The sequence below is a fragment of the Xiphophorus couchianus genome, chromosome 13 (assembly GCF_001444195.1).
Source record: "Xiphophorus couchianus chromosome 13, X_couchianus-1.0, whole genome shotgun sequence".
Taxonomy (NCBI): domain Eukaryota; kingdom Metazoa; phylum Chordata; class Actinopteri; order Cyprinodontiformes; family Poeciliidae; genus Xiphophorus; species Xiphophorus couchianus.
This window is the reverse complement of record NC_040240.1, coordinates 6,672,238-6,693,947: the sequence shown is the minus strand read 5'-3', so window position 1 is coordinate 6,693,947 and position 21,710 is coordinate 6,672,238. Positions and strand designations below refer to the sequence as shown.

The 21,710-nt window shown below is 35.3% G+C and overlaps 1 protein-coding gene across 1 annotated transcript in view; it reads right to left on the bottom strand.

Moving 5' to 3' along the window:
• The window catches only part of csmd2 (CUB and Sushi multiple domains 2), a 264,361-nt gene that overhangs the window by 185,751 nt on the left and 56,900 nt on the right, over nucleotides 1–21,710 (bottom strand). The window contains exon 3 of the mRNA XM_028036079.1: nucleotides 17,272–17,384. Coding sequence (XP_027891880.1) covers nucleotides 17,272–17,384 — 113 coding nt within the window. The remainder of the gene's footprint in view (nucleotides 1–17,271; nucleotides 17,385–21,710) is intronic.

Sequence of the window (21,710 nt, the reverse complement as noted above, 5' to 3'; positions counted from 1 at the left end):
AAATTGACCTTAAAATGTGTCTGTGTCTGGTGTAGGTAAATGGGCTGTTAATATTTTCCATATTTAAGTTCTAACCTGAATGAGATAATTCTTATCTTTTCCTACTCAGACACAGCACAACACAATGCTGTGCAGGGCCAATTGCTGTGTGGAAGCTGTTGAGGTGTGAAGGGAAACTCATACAGAACTGATGGCACTCCACATTGTCTGTAAAATGGAATAATGTGCCATTCAGTACCCATTCACTATATACGAGACTAAACTAGGAGGGATCATGGAGTATAAGACACTTCAAGGAAAGCCGGGAGACGGATGAGAGACGTGGCTAGAGCAAGTTTGGAGGGGAGATGGGTGCATCTGTGTACAGCCTGGACCCTGGATTTTTCCATCTAAATCCATATGGTTTTTCAGGCTTATCTCTCTACTGACAGAGAAAACATAAAACCCCGGAAATCCCATTGTACAAATGTTCAAAGTCAGGTACAAGGGCTGTTTCTGTAATTTTAAATATGGAATTGAGCAGATTTATAGAGAGATGCAATAAAATGTTTAGGGTTCTACTAACTTCTTGCTACTTCCAAAGCAAACTTATGAGTTAATGAGAGCAACATAATTGTGTGTGTAATTATATACAACTTAAGAAAAAGAACAGCTAATCAGCCACATGGAGCTAAATTTCAAAGCTGTAATTACTAAATAGGGTGAAAATTGATTACAACAAATATATTTTTAACCACAATCAACAACTGCTGCATTATAGTTCAAAACTACATTAAAGATTTTTTTTTTTTAAATATGGATATCAAAAAAGAAAACAGCATCCACATAAATTCTGAGCAAGTTCCTGTAACCTGTTCAAAATTTTGGGTCAGTACCTTTATAAAGGAAAGTAACAGCTACGTAATTGTATCACGATAAACAAATTCATGTAAGTTTCACCATTGTCACAAACTCTATAAGAAAAAACTGGCCAGAATTTTTTTTTTTTTTCTTCACGATGCAACAGTGGAATGTAAATGTATTTTTAGTATTTTAATTTAAAAAATCAAATAATAATAATAAGGTCATTTTAAAATGGGTGGTAGCAACATCTTGAAAAAGTTGGGGATGGGGCAACAAAAATCTAGAAATGTCAGAGGTACGAATAGGAAATTTAGCAGTTTAATAATATTATTAACGGTGAGGAAATGGGTATACAAAGAGTTTCTTGCAGATGCTTAATGTTTCCTATCAGTGCAGTTTCTGAATACAGCTCCACAAATATCAGCAGGGAAGAATTTTTACTACGCAACATTCACAGTTCATAATTTGATCACACCATTTCAAGAATTTAAGAAATTTAATTTCACCAAGAACAAAGCTGAAAGTAGATCTAGGGTGGCACAGTATTGAAAACTGATTCAGGTGTGGAAATTACTAATGTCCACAAGTAATTGTCTTTAAATGCAATTTGGAGTGCTATCCACAAATGTAGCCTGATGATACAAAGCAAAAGTCGTACGCTAACTCCATAGAGGACTGTCATTGTGTTATCTGAAGTAAGGCTCATTACAATGAGAGTGAAATCCCATTCTGTCATCACATTAATTGAAATTAAAAGTTTTGTTTAAACCACGGACAATACTTTCCAGGCTGTCAGTGCACAGTAAACATGTATGTTTTATTGGATTTTCCAAAGCATTGTGTTAGGATTGCACATGTATGTTGTAGATATCAAGTTAACACCCAATGAAGGCAAAAGGCAAAAACAGATCAGTTACGACACAGTACATTCATCATAAAACCTCCATGAGCCCAAATAAAAAATGTTTTGCACTGTATGGGGATATGGTGATACGTTTCTCAATTCTCAGATTATTGTCATAATGAAGAAAATATTTATTGTTCAAGTGCAATGTTGACTGTTTCAAAGAAAAAAAAAAACAACTGTTGACTTTAATATTTGAAAGTCATTTTTTTGTTATATAAAATTATTCTTAAATCAAGTTTTACATGAGAGAGCAGGTCACACAAGATTAAACGCTACCTTTGGAAAACACGTCATTTTTTTATTGCAATCTAACCGGTATGGGTAAACACATAAACCCTTAATGTAAACAGGGTTGGACAAATATCAAAGTGGACCAGTTGAAAAGGTGACGCCAAACATAAAAAGTCCTCCACCTGGCCTCTTGAATTTGTCTTGCTTTGCCATTTTCTAAGCCAATCCTCTTTTCTGCTCTGTCAGGTTGCCTTGGAAACTGTAAAGGCCCACCAGAGAGGACGTTATGGTAGATAAAGTGTTGATGTGTGAAAGTGCAGTTAGAAAGGTTTGTGCATCTCTTCTTCTTAGAGGTTCCTGCATTCTCAGACAAAAATAAATAAATTTGACAGAAGGGCATGAAATAACTGTAGACACATTCAAATCAACATGATCTTTTGTGTATAGATTTTACTTATAATATTCATAAATCTGACAGGATTGAAAGGGGAAAAGAACAGTAAAATTCAAGTCACTTCCTTTTTTGGTATTACCAACTTTGAGCGCTGAGCTTCTACTAAAGTTTCCCATTTCATCACCTTATTCTTAAGAAGTTGTGATCAAATACATTTTTAGAATATTATTTAATTTTAAAAATCACCATTATGTCAAACAGGTGGTTGACCTTGTCAAGAAACCTTGTCCCTGAAATTCCTTGTCATTATTACACACTGCAATATTACCAGAAGTGTTATAATATAGGTTTCATGTAGAAAATACGTACGATTTAAGAGCTGAGAACGTGTTGTTGGAGTTTGTGTGGGAGGTTGGGACAAATCATTATAATTTCACTTATTTTAAATAGCAAAAGTCATTTCCAAATACAAATTTTCAAGATACAAAATGCCAGTTTGAGCAAATTAAGCTGGTTTTGAGAGGTTTGCATGCTTGTTCACTCTATATGACGTGGTGTCAGCTGTTCTGGTATAAATAAATAATATCCTCCATGAGATGGCTGTAAATTAAACTGTTTGTTTAAGGTTTGTAGGAAGCCCACAGGGCACAATTGCTGTGCAGTATTGCTATCCATAAAAGTACTTCTGACTGTTATAGATAACACCATTGTTATTTATAACAATACCTTGAACTGTGAGACCCTCTCCCACATCCTCCATGTATATCCATATTTAACCTTAGTTGAACGTTGATGTTAAAGATTCAACACAAATCCAAACACATGCCACAGTTATTCTATGCAAATTCAATTTCGTTTCTCTTCAGTTCCTCTTGCAACAAGATGTCGTCTCAAGGTACCTGACTTGTAAAGATATTTTTTTGTTGCAATCAGCCAATGAAAAATATATGCCTGTTTTTCCGTACACACCTCATCTCTTATCTCTCCAACAAATCCCCCCCCCCCCACCAATAAATCATTCAAAGGCCGGGTCTCTGCTGTCGATTCACAAACAGTGAAAATGCAGCTGACCACGGCAAACATTGTCTGTCAATGAAAAGGAAAGCTAGCACTACTAGCTCATACGTTTCTGAGGAGGGGATGATTTTGTGAATTGCACTGGTATGTTTGTGTGCAGATTTTCATTACGATCGCCATTTGTAAAGATTCAGCTCTGTTCTATTGCAACACAGAACTCCAAGTCCTTCAGCAATCCAATAAAGAACAACCATTACTTTGGGATGGCTTTTGACAACGTATCTGTTTAATGAAAGCAAGGATTATTTCATTAAATACACAGTTTGAAAAAAAATCAAAGAAAATAATTTCATAGAAAAACTGCCACAGATGATTTGACAAAAATTACAACTTGCCTGAACAAAAGACATTGATTATGACCATAACATTTAAGTAGTCAGCAAGTGAATAATGAATTGTCAAAGTATGAAAGGATTTGTGGGGAAAATTGGCCATGGCTCATCAATGAATTTGTCTGATGAATAGCTGTGGATCAAAGCAATCTAGTGAACACAGAAAAGATTGAACACATCAACAAAGGAGGAGGCACTTGGTTAGCATCAATTATTTAAATGAGTCAATGCACCAGTTGCTGTATAGCCATCACTGAGTATTTCATCATGGATGGTAACGTGAAACCAGCGCAATCCTAATGATATACGAGACTCAACAGCTGTTTAATAATAAAAAGTAGCACATTTAATTCATCTTATACTTGACTTCAGTCCCAGTGAAAAACAAAACATCAACAGCTTAGGGGACTCAAGGGATCCATGAAATGCAACAAATAAGACATCCATAAAATAAACAGCAAAAACATGTTATGATTACGTTCATATATTCTATTTTTAGAAACAAGCCGGTGAACAGTACACCAATAATGGAAAAAAATAATAAATTCAAAGATCACAAAATTGATTCTGACACGCATAATTAAGCTGTGCCGTGTCATGCATACGTCACAGCGCAATTGCACTCACATCTCCTGTCAGTACTTCAGTAGATGGCAGGAATGCGTCGTTTACTTGATTTTTCCAGATACAATTAAACTAAGAAAAAAACACACTAACTGTTTTTCAAGTTAATGTGCATCTGGAGAGATGCACACTACTGCATCACTATGCAGAAATGCATCTCTCCAGTTGCATCTTGAAAAACAGATTTTCTTTTTGCAACTTCTAGTTGTTGTATATTAGATTAGAAACACTAGATTCCACCCTCAACTCCAGCATGATTGTGGATAGCATTAATTCAGCTCCTTGTGAAACTGGGATTACATTTTGCTTTCAAAAAGGCTCAGAACTTTTCTAGTCTAGCATTTCAAGTCCCAAAGCATAAATGGACACAATTGTCCTAACCTTTTCTACCCAGAGTGATTACACCTTGCACAGAAATGTCCAGTTCAACATGAAAAGGGCGAAAAAAATCACAATACTTTCCATCTATGTCAATGTCAAATTTATTTATGTAGCACTTCAGAAACAGGTGTAAAACTGCACCAAAGTGCTGTACAAAAACAATGATAAAGTAATTTGGTGAAAAGAAAAAGAGAAATAATACAAGAAAAAAAATCTATATATATTGTTAAAATAATAACAGAAGAGTTACTGTATCAGGCCTCAATTGAATGCCAAAGAATAAAAATGACTTTTATGAAGCGATTTAAAATGATGCAGGATTTGGGCGAATCTAATCTGGAAAGGTAGATTATTCCAGAGAATAGGAGCAGCAACAGAAAAAGTCCAATGTCCTTTTCTCTTGAGTCGAGTCCGAGGGACTTTCAGTAGCAGCTGATTATTTGATCTTAAAGTTCTCGACACAGAATGAAATTTCAAAAGATCCTGAAGATAAGGAGGAGCTAACCCATTTAGAACGATATACGTTGTTAAAAGAATCTTAAAATCTATTCGATATGAAACAGGCAGCCAATGAAATAAACATTTGAATGCATCAGTCTGTGTGCAATGAATAAATATAATGTACAAGTTACACCTTTTGAATGTAATTACTGAAATAAATCAAGTTTTTCAAAATATTCTAATTTACTGGCTTTTACCTGTACATTTTATACTTTTTGGATAAATCAAAGAATTGTTTATTATTTCAGTGAAATTCTATTAATTTTTTTAAGAAATACTTTGATTTCTTTCTAAAATATGCATTAAATTCACAACCAGTTAGGTATTACCTTTGCTTAGAAATCTTTAAAAAGGTTTAAAGCATTTAGCTGGTTTATTACTTCTATTGTAAGGACCTTAAATGGTCACCCTTCTGGGTGCCTGAAAGAAGCACAAGGCCAATAACATACCAAAATGGTATCACCTCAGTCCTAAATGCACATACATACTTGAATGTGCACTCAAAAATTAGATATGATCTAACAAAAACAAAGAAAAACAAAGCCATCTCACTGCATAGAAAATGCATGGGTCACTGACTTTAAAGATAAAGTTTTCAAACATAGGTCAACCATGGCAAATTGCCCTCAAATTGTACACAATTATCACACCTACACAGCATGTTTAACCTTCTCAGGGTTCAACAATCGCTTTTCATTAACCTGGCAGCACAAACACTATACAGCACGTGTTATTGTGCAGCTGTATTCTGTATGTAGAACATTTCTGTTTAAATGCATACTAATTAACATATTGAGAACTTCACTTAACAGCGGAGCAGAAAACAAATCAGCATTCCATATATACTCCATCAGCTGAAAAAACCGACTAACTGAAGTAACTATTTGCATTGTTGCATGCACTGGTTTTAAATGTTATTTAACCAATTATGGTCCCTTAACAAAAAGAGAACTATCCCCTCATCTGTCGGGGAAAAAACCCCACTAAGGTTACCTAAGGACAGACTAGAAAAATTACATTACCAAGCAGCAAATCCACAAGCCACTTTAAACAAGGGAGCATACTATTGTGATCGGGTTGTACAGGACTAACACACCGATAACTTTTTGGCGAGTTTAAATAAAGCAGGTAACCACTTTACTAGCAAAGTGCTTTCGAGGTTACATTTGATCCCTTTATCCCAAAAGGAGAAAAGAGAGCAGTTTGGCTTTGTGGAGCTTTCTGGGGAGATGAGCTAACCCTCTAAAAAATGCATGGCACTGGAAGAGACAGAGCTGTGCATGAGTAACAGCACAGCAAATCTGCCATGTGGCGTTGCTTGTGTTTCTCTGATATGGCTGTTAGGATGACCTCGATCAGTGTGGTGCAAAAAGACTCCCTATAGCTTCATCTACTACCCGAGACATTGTTGTCATTATTGTATCTTTGTAGTGACAAAAGTATATCATGATTATTTTACACGTACCATCACAATGTGTACCACATTAAAAGAAAAAAAAACAAAAAAAAAACACCCTCGCTTCATTTTGAGAGCACATTTAACCACATTTTGTTCATTTTGTAGAAGGTTGATGCATGAGAGTCAACATTTAAAACATGATACCATAATTAAGAGACGACGCAATTCAAAATGTTTAATTTGAAATCAAAACAGAAGCACAGAGCTAAAGTTCACTCTTACTGCCTGAATAGATAACAGTATGACATTTTTAATTATGAATGGTGTGTGCAAATTCCTTAAAGTCACTTGAAGTGTTACCATTACTATAACTAGCAGCAGATGTTCTGATTTTTTTTTTTTTTCATTGTTTCATCACACTGAATCGAAAGCAAGTAAGACTTCCTTTATCGACAGGTGACCTAAAAAAAAAAGCAGCTTGAAACATCCCTTTTATTATGGCTGTGGTGAATTTATTCTGAGCTTACACATGCTTTCAAATTGCCTAGTGAAATATGTATAAAATATAACACCAGGCAGATGTAATAGAGTAGAATGATTTATTAGAAAGGGACATTTGCACAGCTCCTGAAACCCTGGAAACCTTCCCAAAGTAAGCGCGTCACAAGGAATAATGACCATTTTGTGCACGCTCTACCGAGCAGCAGACGTGAAGTCTAAACGAGAATTGTGTGTCCATTTGTGCAAATGGATGTGATTGGATAGTGTGTGTGAAGTGTTTGTGACAGTGCAACATCAGTGCGGTGCAGGAATGTTTTTTTGCCACCTCCTATCTGTCCTAACCACAGGCCGGACTATGTCTTGCAACCAAATCACCCAGAAAGTGGGTAAAGGCGGAAAAAAGATCATAATAAAAACTGTGTCCTGCTTAGCCTGTAGAAATGACAAGCTGGCATATGGCTTGTGCAGAAACAGCAACTGTTAAATAATGGTCTTCACTTGTGAGGTCTATAAAAAAAAAATAGCAAAAAAGGGAAGGCATTTCAAATCACCAGAAACACTTCAATCTTTTGCAAAGCTTAGCATAAATGAGCATCACAAGATGAATATAAACTACTCAGTGAAGTTTCCATCTCAACTGATGTAATTTAAAACCTCCATATTGTATGACCACACCCAAGTAATTAAAGTATGTTTTATTTATATATCCAAAATCACAAAGTGGCTCACAGAGACAGGAAATAAAAAAAGGAAAAGAAAAAAAAAAGAAGAATTACATTAAACTTACAAAAACAATCACGTATTTTCTTTTATCAAATACTGTGATAAAAATCAGGAAAATTATGTTTGAAAAATTTTGCAGGAAATGGTATGTGTGAGAGTATCTAAGCAACAATAATCAAACATGATGTCTTAGACACCCGAGAAGTTGACTTCTTTTTTCATTAACCTGGCAGAAACTAAAAATAACCACAACCTACCGAACAGAGATCTGCTTACTCACAGTCAAACGCTGTATTTTTCAAGTAGCAACAAATGTGGGCACACAGTAGTGTTTGCAGATAAAGGGTAGCTCAGTTCATCTCCTCAGAGCAAACATTGCACCACATGAATAAACATACCGCATCGAGAACACAAAAAGGAAGAACTTTTTACTTTTTACTTGAAATGCATTCTGCTGTGATGGAGGCAAAGTTTCCCTTTGGTCAAAACCACCGGAGCATTTAATTTGTCTCCGTTTAAAAACAAAATGAAAATTAAAGTAGACACATAATACCGAAGCAACGTCAAAACTTTTGTTTTGCTTAAACACTAGTATAAATGTAATAGTGTTCGGACGCTGGAATGTCAGGAGATGTAGTTGAAACAGCAGCAATTTCATTACTTAGATGAAAGTTTTGACTTTCGTTTAAAAGATATACAGGTAAAAGCCAGTAAATTAGAATATTTTGAAAAACTTGATTTATTTCAGTAATTGCATTCAAAAGGTGTAACTTGTACATTATATTTATTCATTGCACACAGACTGATGCATTCAAATGTTTATTTCATCTAATTTTGATGATTTGAAGTGGCAACAAATGAAAATCCAAAATTCCGTGTGTCACAAAATTAGAATATTACTTAAGGCTAATACAAAAAAGGGATTTTTTAGAAATGTTGGCCAACTGAAAAGTATGAAAATGAAAAATATGAGCATGTACAATACTCAATACTTGGTTGGAGCTCCTTTTGCCTCAATTACTGCATTAATGCGGCGTGGCATGGAGTCGATGAGTTTCTGGCACTGCTCAGGTGTTATGAGAGCCCAGGTTGCTCTGATAGTGGCCTTCAACTCTTCTGCGTTTTTGGGTCTGGCATTCTGCATCTTCCTTTTCACAATACCCCACAGATTTTCTATGGGGCTAAGGTCAGGGGAGTTGGCTGGCCAATTTAGAACAGAAATACCATGGTCCGTAAACCAGGCACGGGTAGATTTTGCGCTGTGTGCAGGCGCCAAGTCCTGTTGGAACCTGAAATCTCCATCTCCATAGAGCAGGTCAGCAGCAGGAAGCATGAGGTGCTCTAAAACTTGCTGGTAGACGGCTGCGTTGACCCTGGATCTCAGGAAACAGAGTGGACCGACACCAGCAGATGACATGGCACCCCAAACCATCACTGATGGTGGAAACTTTACACTAGACTTCAGGCAACGTGGATCCTGTGCCTCTCCTGTCTTCCTCCAGACTCTGGGACCTCGATTTCCAAAGGAAATGCAAAATTTGCTTTCGTCAGAAAACATGACTTTGGACCACTCAGCAGCAGTCCAGCTCTTTTTTTCCTTAGCCCAGGTGAGACGCTTTTCGCGCTGTTTCTTGGTCAACAGTGGCTTGACACGAGGTATGCGGCAGTTGAAACCCATGTCTTTCAAGCGTCTCTTGGTGGTGGATCTTGAAGCACTGACTCCAGCAGCTGTCCACTCCTTGTGAATCTCCCCCACATTTTTGAATGGGTTTTTTTTCACAATCTTGACTAGGGCGCGGTGATCCCTATCGCTTGTACACTTTTTCTGACCACAGTTTTTCCTTCCCTTTGCCTCTCTATTAATGTGTTTGGACACAGAGCTCTGAGAACAGCCAGCCTCATCAGCAATAACCTTTTGTGTCTTTCCTTCCTTGTGCAATGTGTCGATGGTCGCCTTTTGGACAGCTGTCAAATCTGAAGTCTTCCCCATGTTTGTGTAGGCTTCAGAACTGGACTGAGAGACCATTTAAAGCCCTTTGCAGGTGTTTTGAGTTAATCAGCTGATTAGTTTGTGGCACCAGGTGTCTTCAAAATTTAACCCTTACACAATATTCTAATTTTGTGACACACAGAATTTTGGATTTTCATTTGTTGCCACTTCAAATCATCAAAATTAAATGAAATAAACATTTGAATGCATCAGTCTGTGTGCAATGAATAAATATAATGTACAAGTTACACCTTTTGAATGTAATTACTGAAATAAATCAAGTTTTTCAAAATATTCTAATTTACTGGCTTTTACCTGTACATTTTATACTTTTTGGATAAATCAAAGAATTGTTTATTATTTCAGTGAAATTCTATTAATTTTTTTAAGAAATACTTTGATTTCTTTCTAAAATATGCATTAAATTCACAACCAGTTAGGTATTACCTTTGCTTAGAAATCTTTAAAAAGGTTTAAAGCATTTAGCTGGTTTATTACTTCTATTGTATATAAAGGCAAGTTTGGGTTTTTTGTCTTACATTTTTGGATTTTTTTTTTAAAAGAACTCACTGGTTGTAATCAATTTTACTTCAAGCATTGTTACTCTAGTAAAGCAGCTCTGCTGTCTGCGACAGACACACTAAAGGGAGATAAAACTGTGGCTCAAGTCCTCCATTTTTATTCTGCCACACCAATCACCACCTTCAAATTACTACATTGTACAATCTCTTCCTTTCTTAAAGGCATCATGGGAACAGTTCTTTCTTTAAAACTCTTGCAACTGAGTACTTATTTATTAGTTGCGCTTGTTTCCCCAGAAAACTTTCCAAAATTTGATGAGTCATTATGATGGTTTATTGTTTCACTAATGCTCAGTAATTTCACCAAATGTCAAATACCTGCATTCACCTTATCTGCTTACCTCATTTTCTGAATTTTGATGTTTTATTTCTTTATTACCACACATTTAACATTTGAATTTGTTGAACCTATAAAACATTGTCTGAGAGTATATGTTACACACTAAATCTATTTCAGGCTTCAGAATTTCAGAATGTGCTGCACAATGCAGTAGGAGCAAGGTGGTTAGCTTCAATTAAAAAAACATTTAAAAAAATCTTTTCCAGAAATATGTCGCCTCTTAATGTCTCTGTGCCACAGACAAACATACTTCAGACAATTTAGACAAATATCCAAAAAAATAGATTGTACTCCAAGGTTGTTTATTGCACAGAAGATTTTAAACAATGTAGGACAGACATCTAAATGTTAACTAATAATAAAATAACTTCCAACTGCAAAGGAATTGAACATATACGTACACGTCCAGTAAAGGTCAAAGAAATGAATTTCAGTTCTTGCTTGGGTTCGGAGAAATGTGACTGGTTATTTTCTGTTCATCAGATTCTTACAGATTCTTATCAGTGAATATAGCAAGTATCACTTGTTGAATAAACACTTGTCCTCATACAGATGCAGCACAAAATGTGCCATATTTACTTTGGTACTGGCATCTAAAGCTAAAGTCTTATCTTCAAATACCAATCCCAAGCTATCATAATTCACACTGCCTTCAAAATGCAGATCATTACTCTGGTTTCAAACCCATCTCAGGAGATTCTCTACAGTCTTTATGCAGATATACAGTTTTGCTGTAGCCCAGCTAATGCATAAGAAAGTACATTAGGCAACTTCTATGCAAATTGCAAAACACTGAAAATGTGTATGGTATGCATCTACATAATTTTATGGAAGCAAGAACAATGCAGCTTTACTTAGTCACTAAGTATCACCAATATCACTCCTCTTCGGGGATTTAGTAAATGAGAAACATTGTCTATTCCTGTTCCAAGAGAGTTTAATCAGATTGTACTCAAAATTTGCTTTAAGATAAGTTAATTTTAGAACCTGTCTGAATTAAAGTAAGATATCAAAGCCAGTCACGTATGTATTGTGTTGTTTTCATAATCAAATACCCTTCACATTTTACAAACTATGGTTTTGAGCAGTTTGAAGCAATGTAAAAATTTAAAGCCGTTTTTTAGTTGTTGTTTTTTTTCATAATCAAATACACTACAAATTTTACAAACAATGTTTTGAGCAGTTTCAGGCCACGTAAAAAATTAAAGCCGTTTTTTTTTAGTTTTTAACATATAGCCAGAGCAAAACTGCATATTTAATTCTCATTAGCTTAGGTGGAATGAATACTGTACGGGTTTATTAGTAAACAGCACGACAGTTCTCTAGTTTAATTGGTTGTGAGCTGTAGAACAGTGTACAAATGAAATAATAATAAATGATAAATGATGAAACAGTTATTCGTCTTGACTCAGTTTATTACTCACAAAAATCCAATACTACCAACATGACCATAATGATGATAATGTGTGAGCTAAATATTTGGAAAACCTACTGTGATAAATAAAGCTGTCCACATAAAGTTAGTAATAGCCATGAAAGTGTTTGGAATCACCTCAATTACTTTTGCACATTCGGCCTAACCAATTCAATTTCAACAAAGCAACCAGTAACAATATGCAAAAAACCTTTTTATGTGAAACAGAAATGCACGATCATGGCCATAATTACTACCTTTCACTAAATATTTATTATTCCTTGTGTTTCTAAAAAAAAAAAAAGAAAAAAAAAGTCAAGATTGGAGAATTGGTGCCGAGTATATTTATCTTAACCTCCGTCATTACTTTCATTTGGAGAAAACACATCACTATAAGGACAAGGCTCAGTTATCAATCAGACACTAAACTCTCTCACACTCTGCTGCTCTCTCATCACCTTTATTTAGTCAGCCCCCACTTTCCTTTCTCTCAAACACAGAGCGGGATGGAGGAGAAGTGCCAAGGCTGGTTGAGTTAGAAGATGGTCAATAATCTAGATCAGCTTTAATGGATGCATAAAAAGCAATACAGCTGCACAGACACTCCCTTGAGCCTTTTTTTTTACATGAAAAAAAGCAACTTATCAGAAGACAACCTGTTTTAACATGCTTCAAATTTTAATCTAAGAGAAATATATTTACTTGACTGCTTATAAATATTGACCGTTTTTTTCCCCCTCTTTATACAAACACCTACGAAGATTAGCTCGATAGGGGATGAGAATGCCTGAAACATGCAGAAGAGTTGGCTGAGGTTTTGCTTCACATGACCCAGTTGGGAAGCACATTGATTATGCAACAGAGACAGACATGACTTGATGATGATCACAACAAGTCACTAAAGAAAGTGGCAGAACAGGGAAGACAATACATATAGCAGGAAATACTAAGAATCAGAAAGAAGGTGCAGAGCGCATAGAGGAAAAGGAATAAGAGATAAATAAGGGAAAAAAGATGCAATGACTATGAACAAGGATTGCAGCAACATATGAGAAAATAAGAGTGCTTTAACACTCCCAGTAGATATTTTCTGAGGCTTAGCAAATGTTCCCAATTCCCTTTGCCTCCTTTAGCTACTTCTCCATTGCTGCAGATTAAACATGAGTAAAGAGTTTGGAAAGAGACAGAGGAGAGGGGAAGGAAGAATATGGGATGGGGAAAAAAAGAGTTTTGGGGTTGCCATGGTGACAAGAGGGGAGAGATTCCAGAGTGGTCTCGGCCATTACGCAGTGTGTTCGGGAGATGGACTGTGCAGCACTTAGGCTTATTGCAGTGTGGGCTGAAAAAGAACATATCTAATATAAACGAGACGAGTTCACACCAAAATGGTGGTTGGTAAGCATAGTCTTAATATAAAAAGGAAGTTGGTGAGCTCAGGCTTTACTGCCAAAAGCTCCACTTTTAGAAGCCAATTAGCTTGAAACAGATTCTGTGACATTTGCATCCAAACATACTAAAGGCAAAAAATCCAACTAAAACCACTACATTTCTTTAAAACAAGAAATGTAGGTTTCTTTTCACCCTCCTGTCCAAAATGATCCCTTCCCCAATAAAACAGAGAATTACTTTTTGTAATTTGTGTCTCAAAGGAAAGCTAAGACATGTGATTACTATAAAAGTGCAAGTCAGGAGATGTACAGTATGTTACTGTTACAGAAGACATAAACATACCTAAACAACCCAGATTTTTCCACTGTAGAAATGTTACATTTTTATCTCTGCCTAAAAAAATTTAATTCTTAAATCCACCTTTGAATCATGTTAAACCCATAGAGTAATATCAAATTATTACAACTTTAGATGCTAAAAGAGTGAGCCTAAATAGACTAACAGAAATTTTAACACAGCTTTGGAAGGCAGAATGTCAAATTTGCCTTTTGGGTACGTCTTGTCAACATATCTGCCATTTGATCTTTCTCATACACCAACAAGAAAATTAATTACTGATAGTGCAGTTTCTCATGCTATTCATGTAAAATTGCTTTTGACTCACTTTGACACTTCACTCAGACATCTAAACATTTTCCAGTTTGCATAAGCTTGTCCCTAAGCACAAGGCAGAATCTCATTAAAGCCACTAACTGGTCAATCTTGATGAGTCAACCAGCCAGAGTCAAGAGAATTTTCTTTGTGCAAGTCATCAAAATGTATTTAAAATCAGTACAGGGTCAGAGAAGTACACGTTACCAACAGTATTCAGAGCTTGAAGAGAAATTTGGACCACAAATATATAGATATTTTTTTCTGTCTTTTTACTGCTAACACTAAGTTTTTGTCAGACAGGGGGTGGGACACAAATTCTTTGTAAAGAGCAATGTCTTTGCCTTAAAATGTGTGAGGTTTGCTAACCGTGGTGTCAGCACTAGCAGAGAGGTGAACAGGAGCCGTTTTCATGTCTGTGTTAGATGCCCAAATAATTGCTTGGGCTTGGAGTCTGTGTTTAGTTTCTGTGGCATTGCTTGACGAGGCGATCGGCTGAGTTGTTCCTCAGTGTTTTGGTATCCTTCATGGTTGGATTGGTGCTTTTTAACAATGACATCTGTACTGCACACATCTTATGCAGCTCCCCGGAGGGGGGACTATATTTATACCAAAAAGTAAAGACATGACACAAAGGATTCAGAAGTAGCTTCATTAAGTTTTTTTTAATACTCATCAGCAGAGAACTGCAATTTTAAGATAAACTGAAACTTGGTTATTATTTTTGGACACGTCAGAACAAGGCAAAGCAGTTTGCTAAAGTGCCAAAACGTCGTTGCTTTCCAATGTCTAGAAGCAGTCCCTTAACCTATAATTTACTGGAACCTTTAAAAATTTTTAGAACATTTGCAAGAACATACTAAAAATCAATATGTAAACTATTGCAAAATAAAAATTCAGACAGCAGAGCAGAATTTGATGCAATGAGTAGTGTTATTATGCCAACATACATGTGACAAGTATAAGCATATAAGATACCCCAGGCGATTGCCACAACCCCCCAAAAAAGAAAAAAACGTTTAGACCTACACAGGCATCTATTTTTGATAACGTAACCGCAGGCAATATTCGTGCATCATATATGACACTGAATTGATATCACATTTCCAATCTTGTAAAATAAGTGGGCCAAGCAAATCACTCCATCACACATGCACCCACACTTTTCACTTTGGACAAATGCACAGGAGTTCAAACTCCAGGTTAGTTGTTTCTTTATTCGCCTAAAGCTGCAGATGAATAAAGTCATTCTACAAAACCTAATAATGTACCTATTCTTGGAATGAACGTGCTATGCAGTTTTGCTACTTTCAGAAATGAGAGATTATGTGCATAAATGAGATTATGTGCAAATCCTGTATGCAAACAGGCTTGTGGTTGTCCATCATACTTTAGTGCTACGAAATGACCTGCAAAAGTAAACATCAATCATCTCAACAATAGACTCAAACAGAGTTTAAAATGAACAACTTAACCCACACCGAGCATAAGGCCTGAAGGAGCAAGTTTGCAGTACATATGAATACTATGTAACACCAGGTAAAAGTATCATGTTTACATTATGGAGGCTACATAAACATTTTTGTGTCACTAACTTGCTCATTGATGACCATTCTGCACTGTTGCTGACTGAAAACTAAATTCAATCAAAGCATAGCAGCAGGTATTGATAGTGGCTTCCAGTCAAACAGCCTTTGCACTGATCAGCTAAAAGCAACACATCATATCATCCTGGGGTTTCTCAGCTTCCAGCCAATATTAATTAACCACAATTTACAAAGACCTTATTGTGTTCCTTTGTGGCAAAACATAAATGAAATGTTCCCTTTAGCTTTATGTCTTTGCCAAATGTGTCAGATAGACCATGTAGCATCAGTGCATAAATTGTGTCCTATGCACAGTTAAAGAGAGCCGGTTCTTATTTGCATATCACTTCTATTTTTCACAATCCAATTAACATTCACTGTAACGTAGAGGGCAGCACCACATGTCAGCACAGCAGAGCACTTATCTTTTCCCCTATGGCATAGGTCGTTCTAGTAGGGCTTGCCAGTGTCATGCGAGGAAGAAGACAGGTAATTATGATTTTGTACAAATTCCTCCTGTTGCCGAATGCACTGAAATTATCACAAGAGTAAAAAGCTCTATTATTTCACAAAATGCATTGTGTGGACAAATTGCTGACTTCATGTATGATCAAAACTAAATAGCTTAAAATATATTAAACACTAAATATAAATATAAATATATATATAAAGCCATTGAGGTTAGCTCTCAGACGTCTAGAAGCTTAGTTTAAAGAGACAACCACAATCCCCTGTTGCTTTAGAATGGAGTAAATTGTTCTTTTGCCATCTTGTCTTTGACTATTTTTAGCCATAGATTATGGTTTGTGGCCTCGTCAACCATTGCTACTGAGAATTTATAAATACATCCATAACAGTTCTTACTACTGCCACAATGAGTCAGAAATTTGGAACAAATAACATCATCCTTCCCAAAATGATGAAGTGTTTTATCATCACGATAAAGATGCTCAACCAGGCCAAGCAGAATGAGACACATTTTATATAACCTAAAATATCTATAGTCCTTAAGGACGTAAAATATCCGTAGTCCATAAGGATATAATTTTTTAAGTAGCCACACAAGTCAACCAACACACTTCTGGTAGATGCAGCATGTCAGTAGAGGTCAACTAAATACCTGGAGTATCAGAGAAGCAAGTAGAGGTATACAGTAAATTATTTCTCTTTCCGAATGCTTTTATCTCCTCTGATAAAACACCATTTAACTTTGTAAAGGAATTTCAAACGCTGAATTAACGATTAGAATTCTGTAAATAAAAATTATAGAACTTATTGGCAACTTGCACAGCTTTTTTCAAGATCCTATCAGTTCAATTCTTTTGATAAAAATATGTATTCTGCAACAGCGATAAAAACAAATAAAAAAAAACCTTTGGCATTTATGAAACATCTAACCAGTCTTACCTTCATAAACTGCTTTAAATCCCTGCCCGCTGACAGCATAATCAGATAGCAGCCACAAGGTGAGTCTGGAGCCTGTACTCACAATAGGTGAAGGCAGCTGGAACCCAGTTAACCTAAGGGAGGAAAAAATAAAAAAATTAAAATAAATCAGTCTTGTGATCAAAGCCACAATACAATTGATTGCAAAAGTATATAAAAAAAATCTCAAGTAAGCTTGCTTTGTATTTTTCACCTAAATGCAAACTTACCAAAGCAATTGTAAAGAAAACTTGGTTAGCTCTGAAATCATCTATACACTGTCAAAAAATCCTAAATAAAACATGACAACTTGACATATTTAGCATTTCTTTAGCAAATGGTTTGACTGCAGTTACTGCAGACATAAGCCTGCAGTGGAGTCAGTGTGAGAAGAAACACAAACAGAGACAGATACCAAAAAATTTAACATCGAGTACATAGTCATTTTTACCAATGTGTCATATTTAGATGGGATTTTTCAATGATCAACAGTTTTTGAGGTGTTTAAAAACTTTTTAAATTCTCAATTTAACAAAAAAGATTTAATTAAGAAGCTAAACCGACTGATTTGATTGTGTCAACTTTCTAGTTCTATAACACATTTCAGCTCCAATCAAACAAGTAATTAGTATTTTGGTAAACATGACTTTCTTATAATTTTAGGAGTTCTTAAAGCTTGGTAGTAGGAAAAAAGAATATGTAAATTTCTTGTTTGATTAATTGAATTAGTTTCAAATGTAACAAAGTCTGACCATCCTGCACTTTTAAAAATGGAACAAAACAGTTTCAGCACCAACTGGCAGCTAATAAAAACTGTGATCATCACAGCTCTGAGATCCAATAACACGTCAAAGATCCAAAAACACCTACATTTAAGGATGGAAAAAGTGCTATTTTTATCTTTGTAATTCACATTGACAAAATGCAGCAGAAATTATCTATTAACCTTTGTGCTATGTTTGATTTGCAAGTTCCAAATGTTCTAAAGAAACATCAAATGAGGATTCTGTTCCGAGTACAGGCCAAAACATCAAATAAAACCATACCACAAGTCAGTAAATATTATTATGCAAACTAGAACTTTGATGTTGAAACCAAGCCACTCAGATGTATATCATACACAGACACTCTAGAATCAGCACACCAGATCAAAGACATTGACAATGTATGCATTATTGTAGTCAAATTGAATACACTGGATTTAAAAAAATAAATAATAATAATAATAAAAAGTGTGTCAGTTACTTGCCTCTTTGACTGCATGTATTTTAATCAATTACATGGCCTTGTGAATGGTACTAAGCTGAATGAAGGTGACATCACCATCTCACATTTTCCTTATTACATTTTTCATATTTAAGGATAAATTGTTTGATTAAAAAAGGAAAAAAAACTTTTATATCCTTTATGTCCCCACATGGTCAGATAATTGCTCAAATATTCCAGAAGTCAGTCGTGCCATGAGTCACTTATTTTCTAGCTTTCACAAAGGGAGCTACATGAAACAACAGTGTAACGTGAGACTGAGTAATTGCATTTTTAGGGCTTTGCTGGAATTTTTGATGCACCGTCGTATTAATTGTCTTGTAATATTGCACATGTGTTTTACATTAAGTGTATCAGAGCTGCAGCATCATGCATTGGGCACTTCCAACATGTTTAGCTTGTGGCAGCCAAACTGAGTAAGCTACAGTTCCAAATGCGTAGAAGGCAATGCCAGATTGTTGGGGGAGTTTTTCCCCCCACATTGGCATTGCATCACTCTACTCTACTGAAAAGAAGTCATATGTAAAATACTGTGATATTGGTTTAAATGAGCACCACAAAACAATCTAATTAAGGTAACACCACGACATAATAAACTTGTCTGGTCATGTTTCATTCAGCCTGAAATCATTCACTTAACATATAGCTTATTGAACACCTAATGTCAACTTTTTAGACTCGTTCCACTCTATAAAGAACAGTGTGAGAAAAATCTATTCTCCATGAGAAACACTTAAAAACTACTGCAAAATTGTATATATTTTTGTTGAAGTCGAATGTCTGAAAAGCTAAATAAATATTAGCCCTAATCCTTATCAAGAATCCCTCATGATAAACTATTATCCATTTGTGAAAAATTATTTTATTTAATTTTATTTTGCATGATGGTTACATAAAATGTTTCAAATCAAGGAAAAGGACAACACACAAAGGCATATTTTGTTGAGAAACAGTAGTAAAAGAATTTGGATACCTAAAGGTGTTGCTACTGGAAATAAGAGCTAATGTGTGACGGCATTAGATTTGTCACTCTGCAGCCTCCAGACACCATCCATCATAAAATCAGTGGGTTTCTAGTATATCTGTACTAAACGTTTGCACACATTTTAGATATGCTTAAACACATGCATGTTTATGTACCTTTCCTGATGTGTTTCAGTTTTGTCCACCTCACCTAATTTAAGCTGAATTTAGTCATATCTAAATAAAAAAATATATAAAAAGTGATAATGTAGCTCTTTTTAAGGGAGTTTTCCTCCAAACATTTTATCTTAGCCGTTATTGTTTGAGTCAATGAATGATGCCCACTTTAATGCTCTTACTCTTAATCCACAGCCAGTGATCTGATAGCTGGGGAACCAACTTCTATCTATCAAATTTTATTGTCTCGGTAGGTGATCTTGCAGCTTTTTCTTGGATTTGTAACCCCATGTCCAAAACTCTGCTCCCACTTGAACTGAAACAACCTGTATGACTCATCTTTACTGTTCCTACAATTTTAACAAAAAAATATTCAGACTTGTTTTAACGTTGCTATCCTACAATCAAAACTTGAAATACATCTTATATTATGGATCTAAACATAATCAACTGAGAATAGAATGAACATGATTCATTCATTCATTCAAAAAAAAAAAAAAAAATCCCAAAAATATGCTGTGCATTTGTATTTAGTGCCCCTGAGGGAAAAGTTCCTAGAAACAACTTGGTTTGACCCTGCCACCTCTTTCAAAGGATATTTGATGGCACCAATCTGAGAACATCAAATTGAAGTCTTGCCACAGATCTCCAATTGCATTTAGGCTCGGACTGTGACAGGACCATTCACACCCTTAAATGTGTTGATCTAAACTGTTCCACTGTATCTCTGGCAGTATGTTTAGTGTTTTTCTACTTCTGAAAGCTGTACCTCCACCACAGTCTAAAGCATGCTGCTGCATAAAACCAATTTTCTTTCAAAATTGCCCTGCATTAATATCCATTTTCCCCATCAACTCTGAGCAGCTTCCCTGTGCCTACATCTTTTTGCCAGTCTTCCATGAAGGTCAGATTGCAGAGAAAACAGCTACTAATTGTCCTGCCAAGATCCTGGCACCTGAGCTGTAGCTCTCAGCACCTCCTGCAGAGAAAAAATTTAATTCTTTGTTGCTTCTGTGATCAAATTACTTTGCTTGCAAAGTAATTTAAGGGGATGGGCATATGTTGGCAGGCCTGCACTTCAATTTTCTGATAATTTACTGAAAAGGGCTCAAATTGTTCAGTGCTAGATTATTTTAGAATAACAATCGAGCATGCAGTTTCTACACTAAATTTTCTAAAAACATCCGATTTTGTTTTATAGTACACCTGCATTTTTACAGATTAAATTACACTGAGGTGGAAAGTAATTTCTAATATAAGTAAGTTCCTAAAACAATTTATCATGCTGGGTTTTTATTTAGGGATACCAAAGGAGGGTGAATACACACACAAACCTTTTAGATTTTTTAGAACAAAATTGACAACCATTAATTTTTCATCCATTTCCCATCATCCTAGTGCTATAGAATACCAAAAAGATTCACTAAAGCTGTTCTAAATTCAAACTTAAAAGTTAGTATATTTTATCTGTGTACATGAATGCTTACGTTGAGGACTTGTATAATATATATTCTAAAAATTAGGTTGGGATTGTGCATTAAGTTTCAATTCAAATTAAAGCAGTTTTAGATCTTTTCAGTGACTGTATCAGTTACATATATATATATATATATATATATATATATATATATATATATATATATATATATATATATATATATATATATATATATATATATTAGTCTAAGACTAATCAAATCTGTTATCTTTCATTATAATGTTGCTAATTACGCAAAACCCCAATTAGACCAGTCCATTATTCAAAATCTTATAGCATAGCATCTAATTCATAACCAGTAAAACACTAAGTCATAAAAGCTTTTATATTCTTTAAAAGTGGGCCAATAAAATAAAGTTTGTCAGTTTAATTGTGATTTTGAAAAGGAAAACTTAAAAGAGCCACAAAAGTATCATCGCAAATTTTTTAAAAGGTGCTAGGATTAATCAACATATCTTACATCACGAGGCAAAGTAATTATGTAATTTTGGCAAAGAACCACTTTGTGTTAGGAACA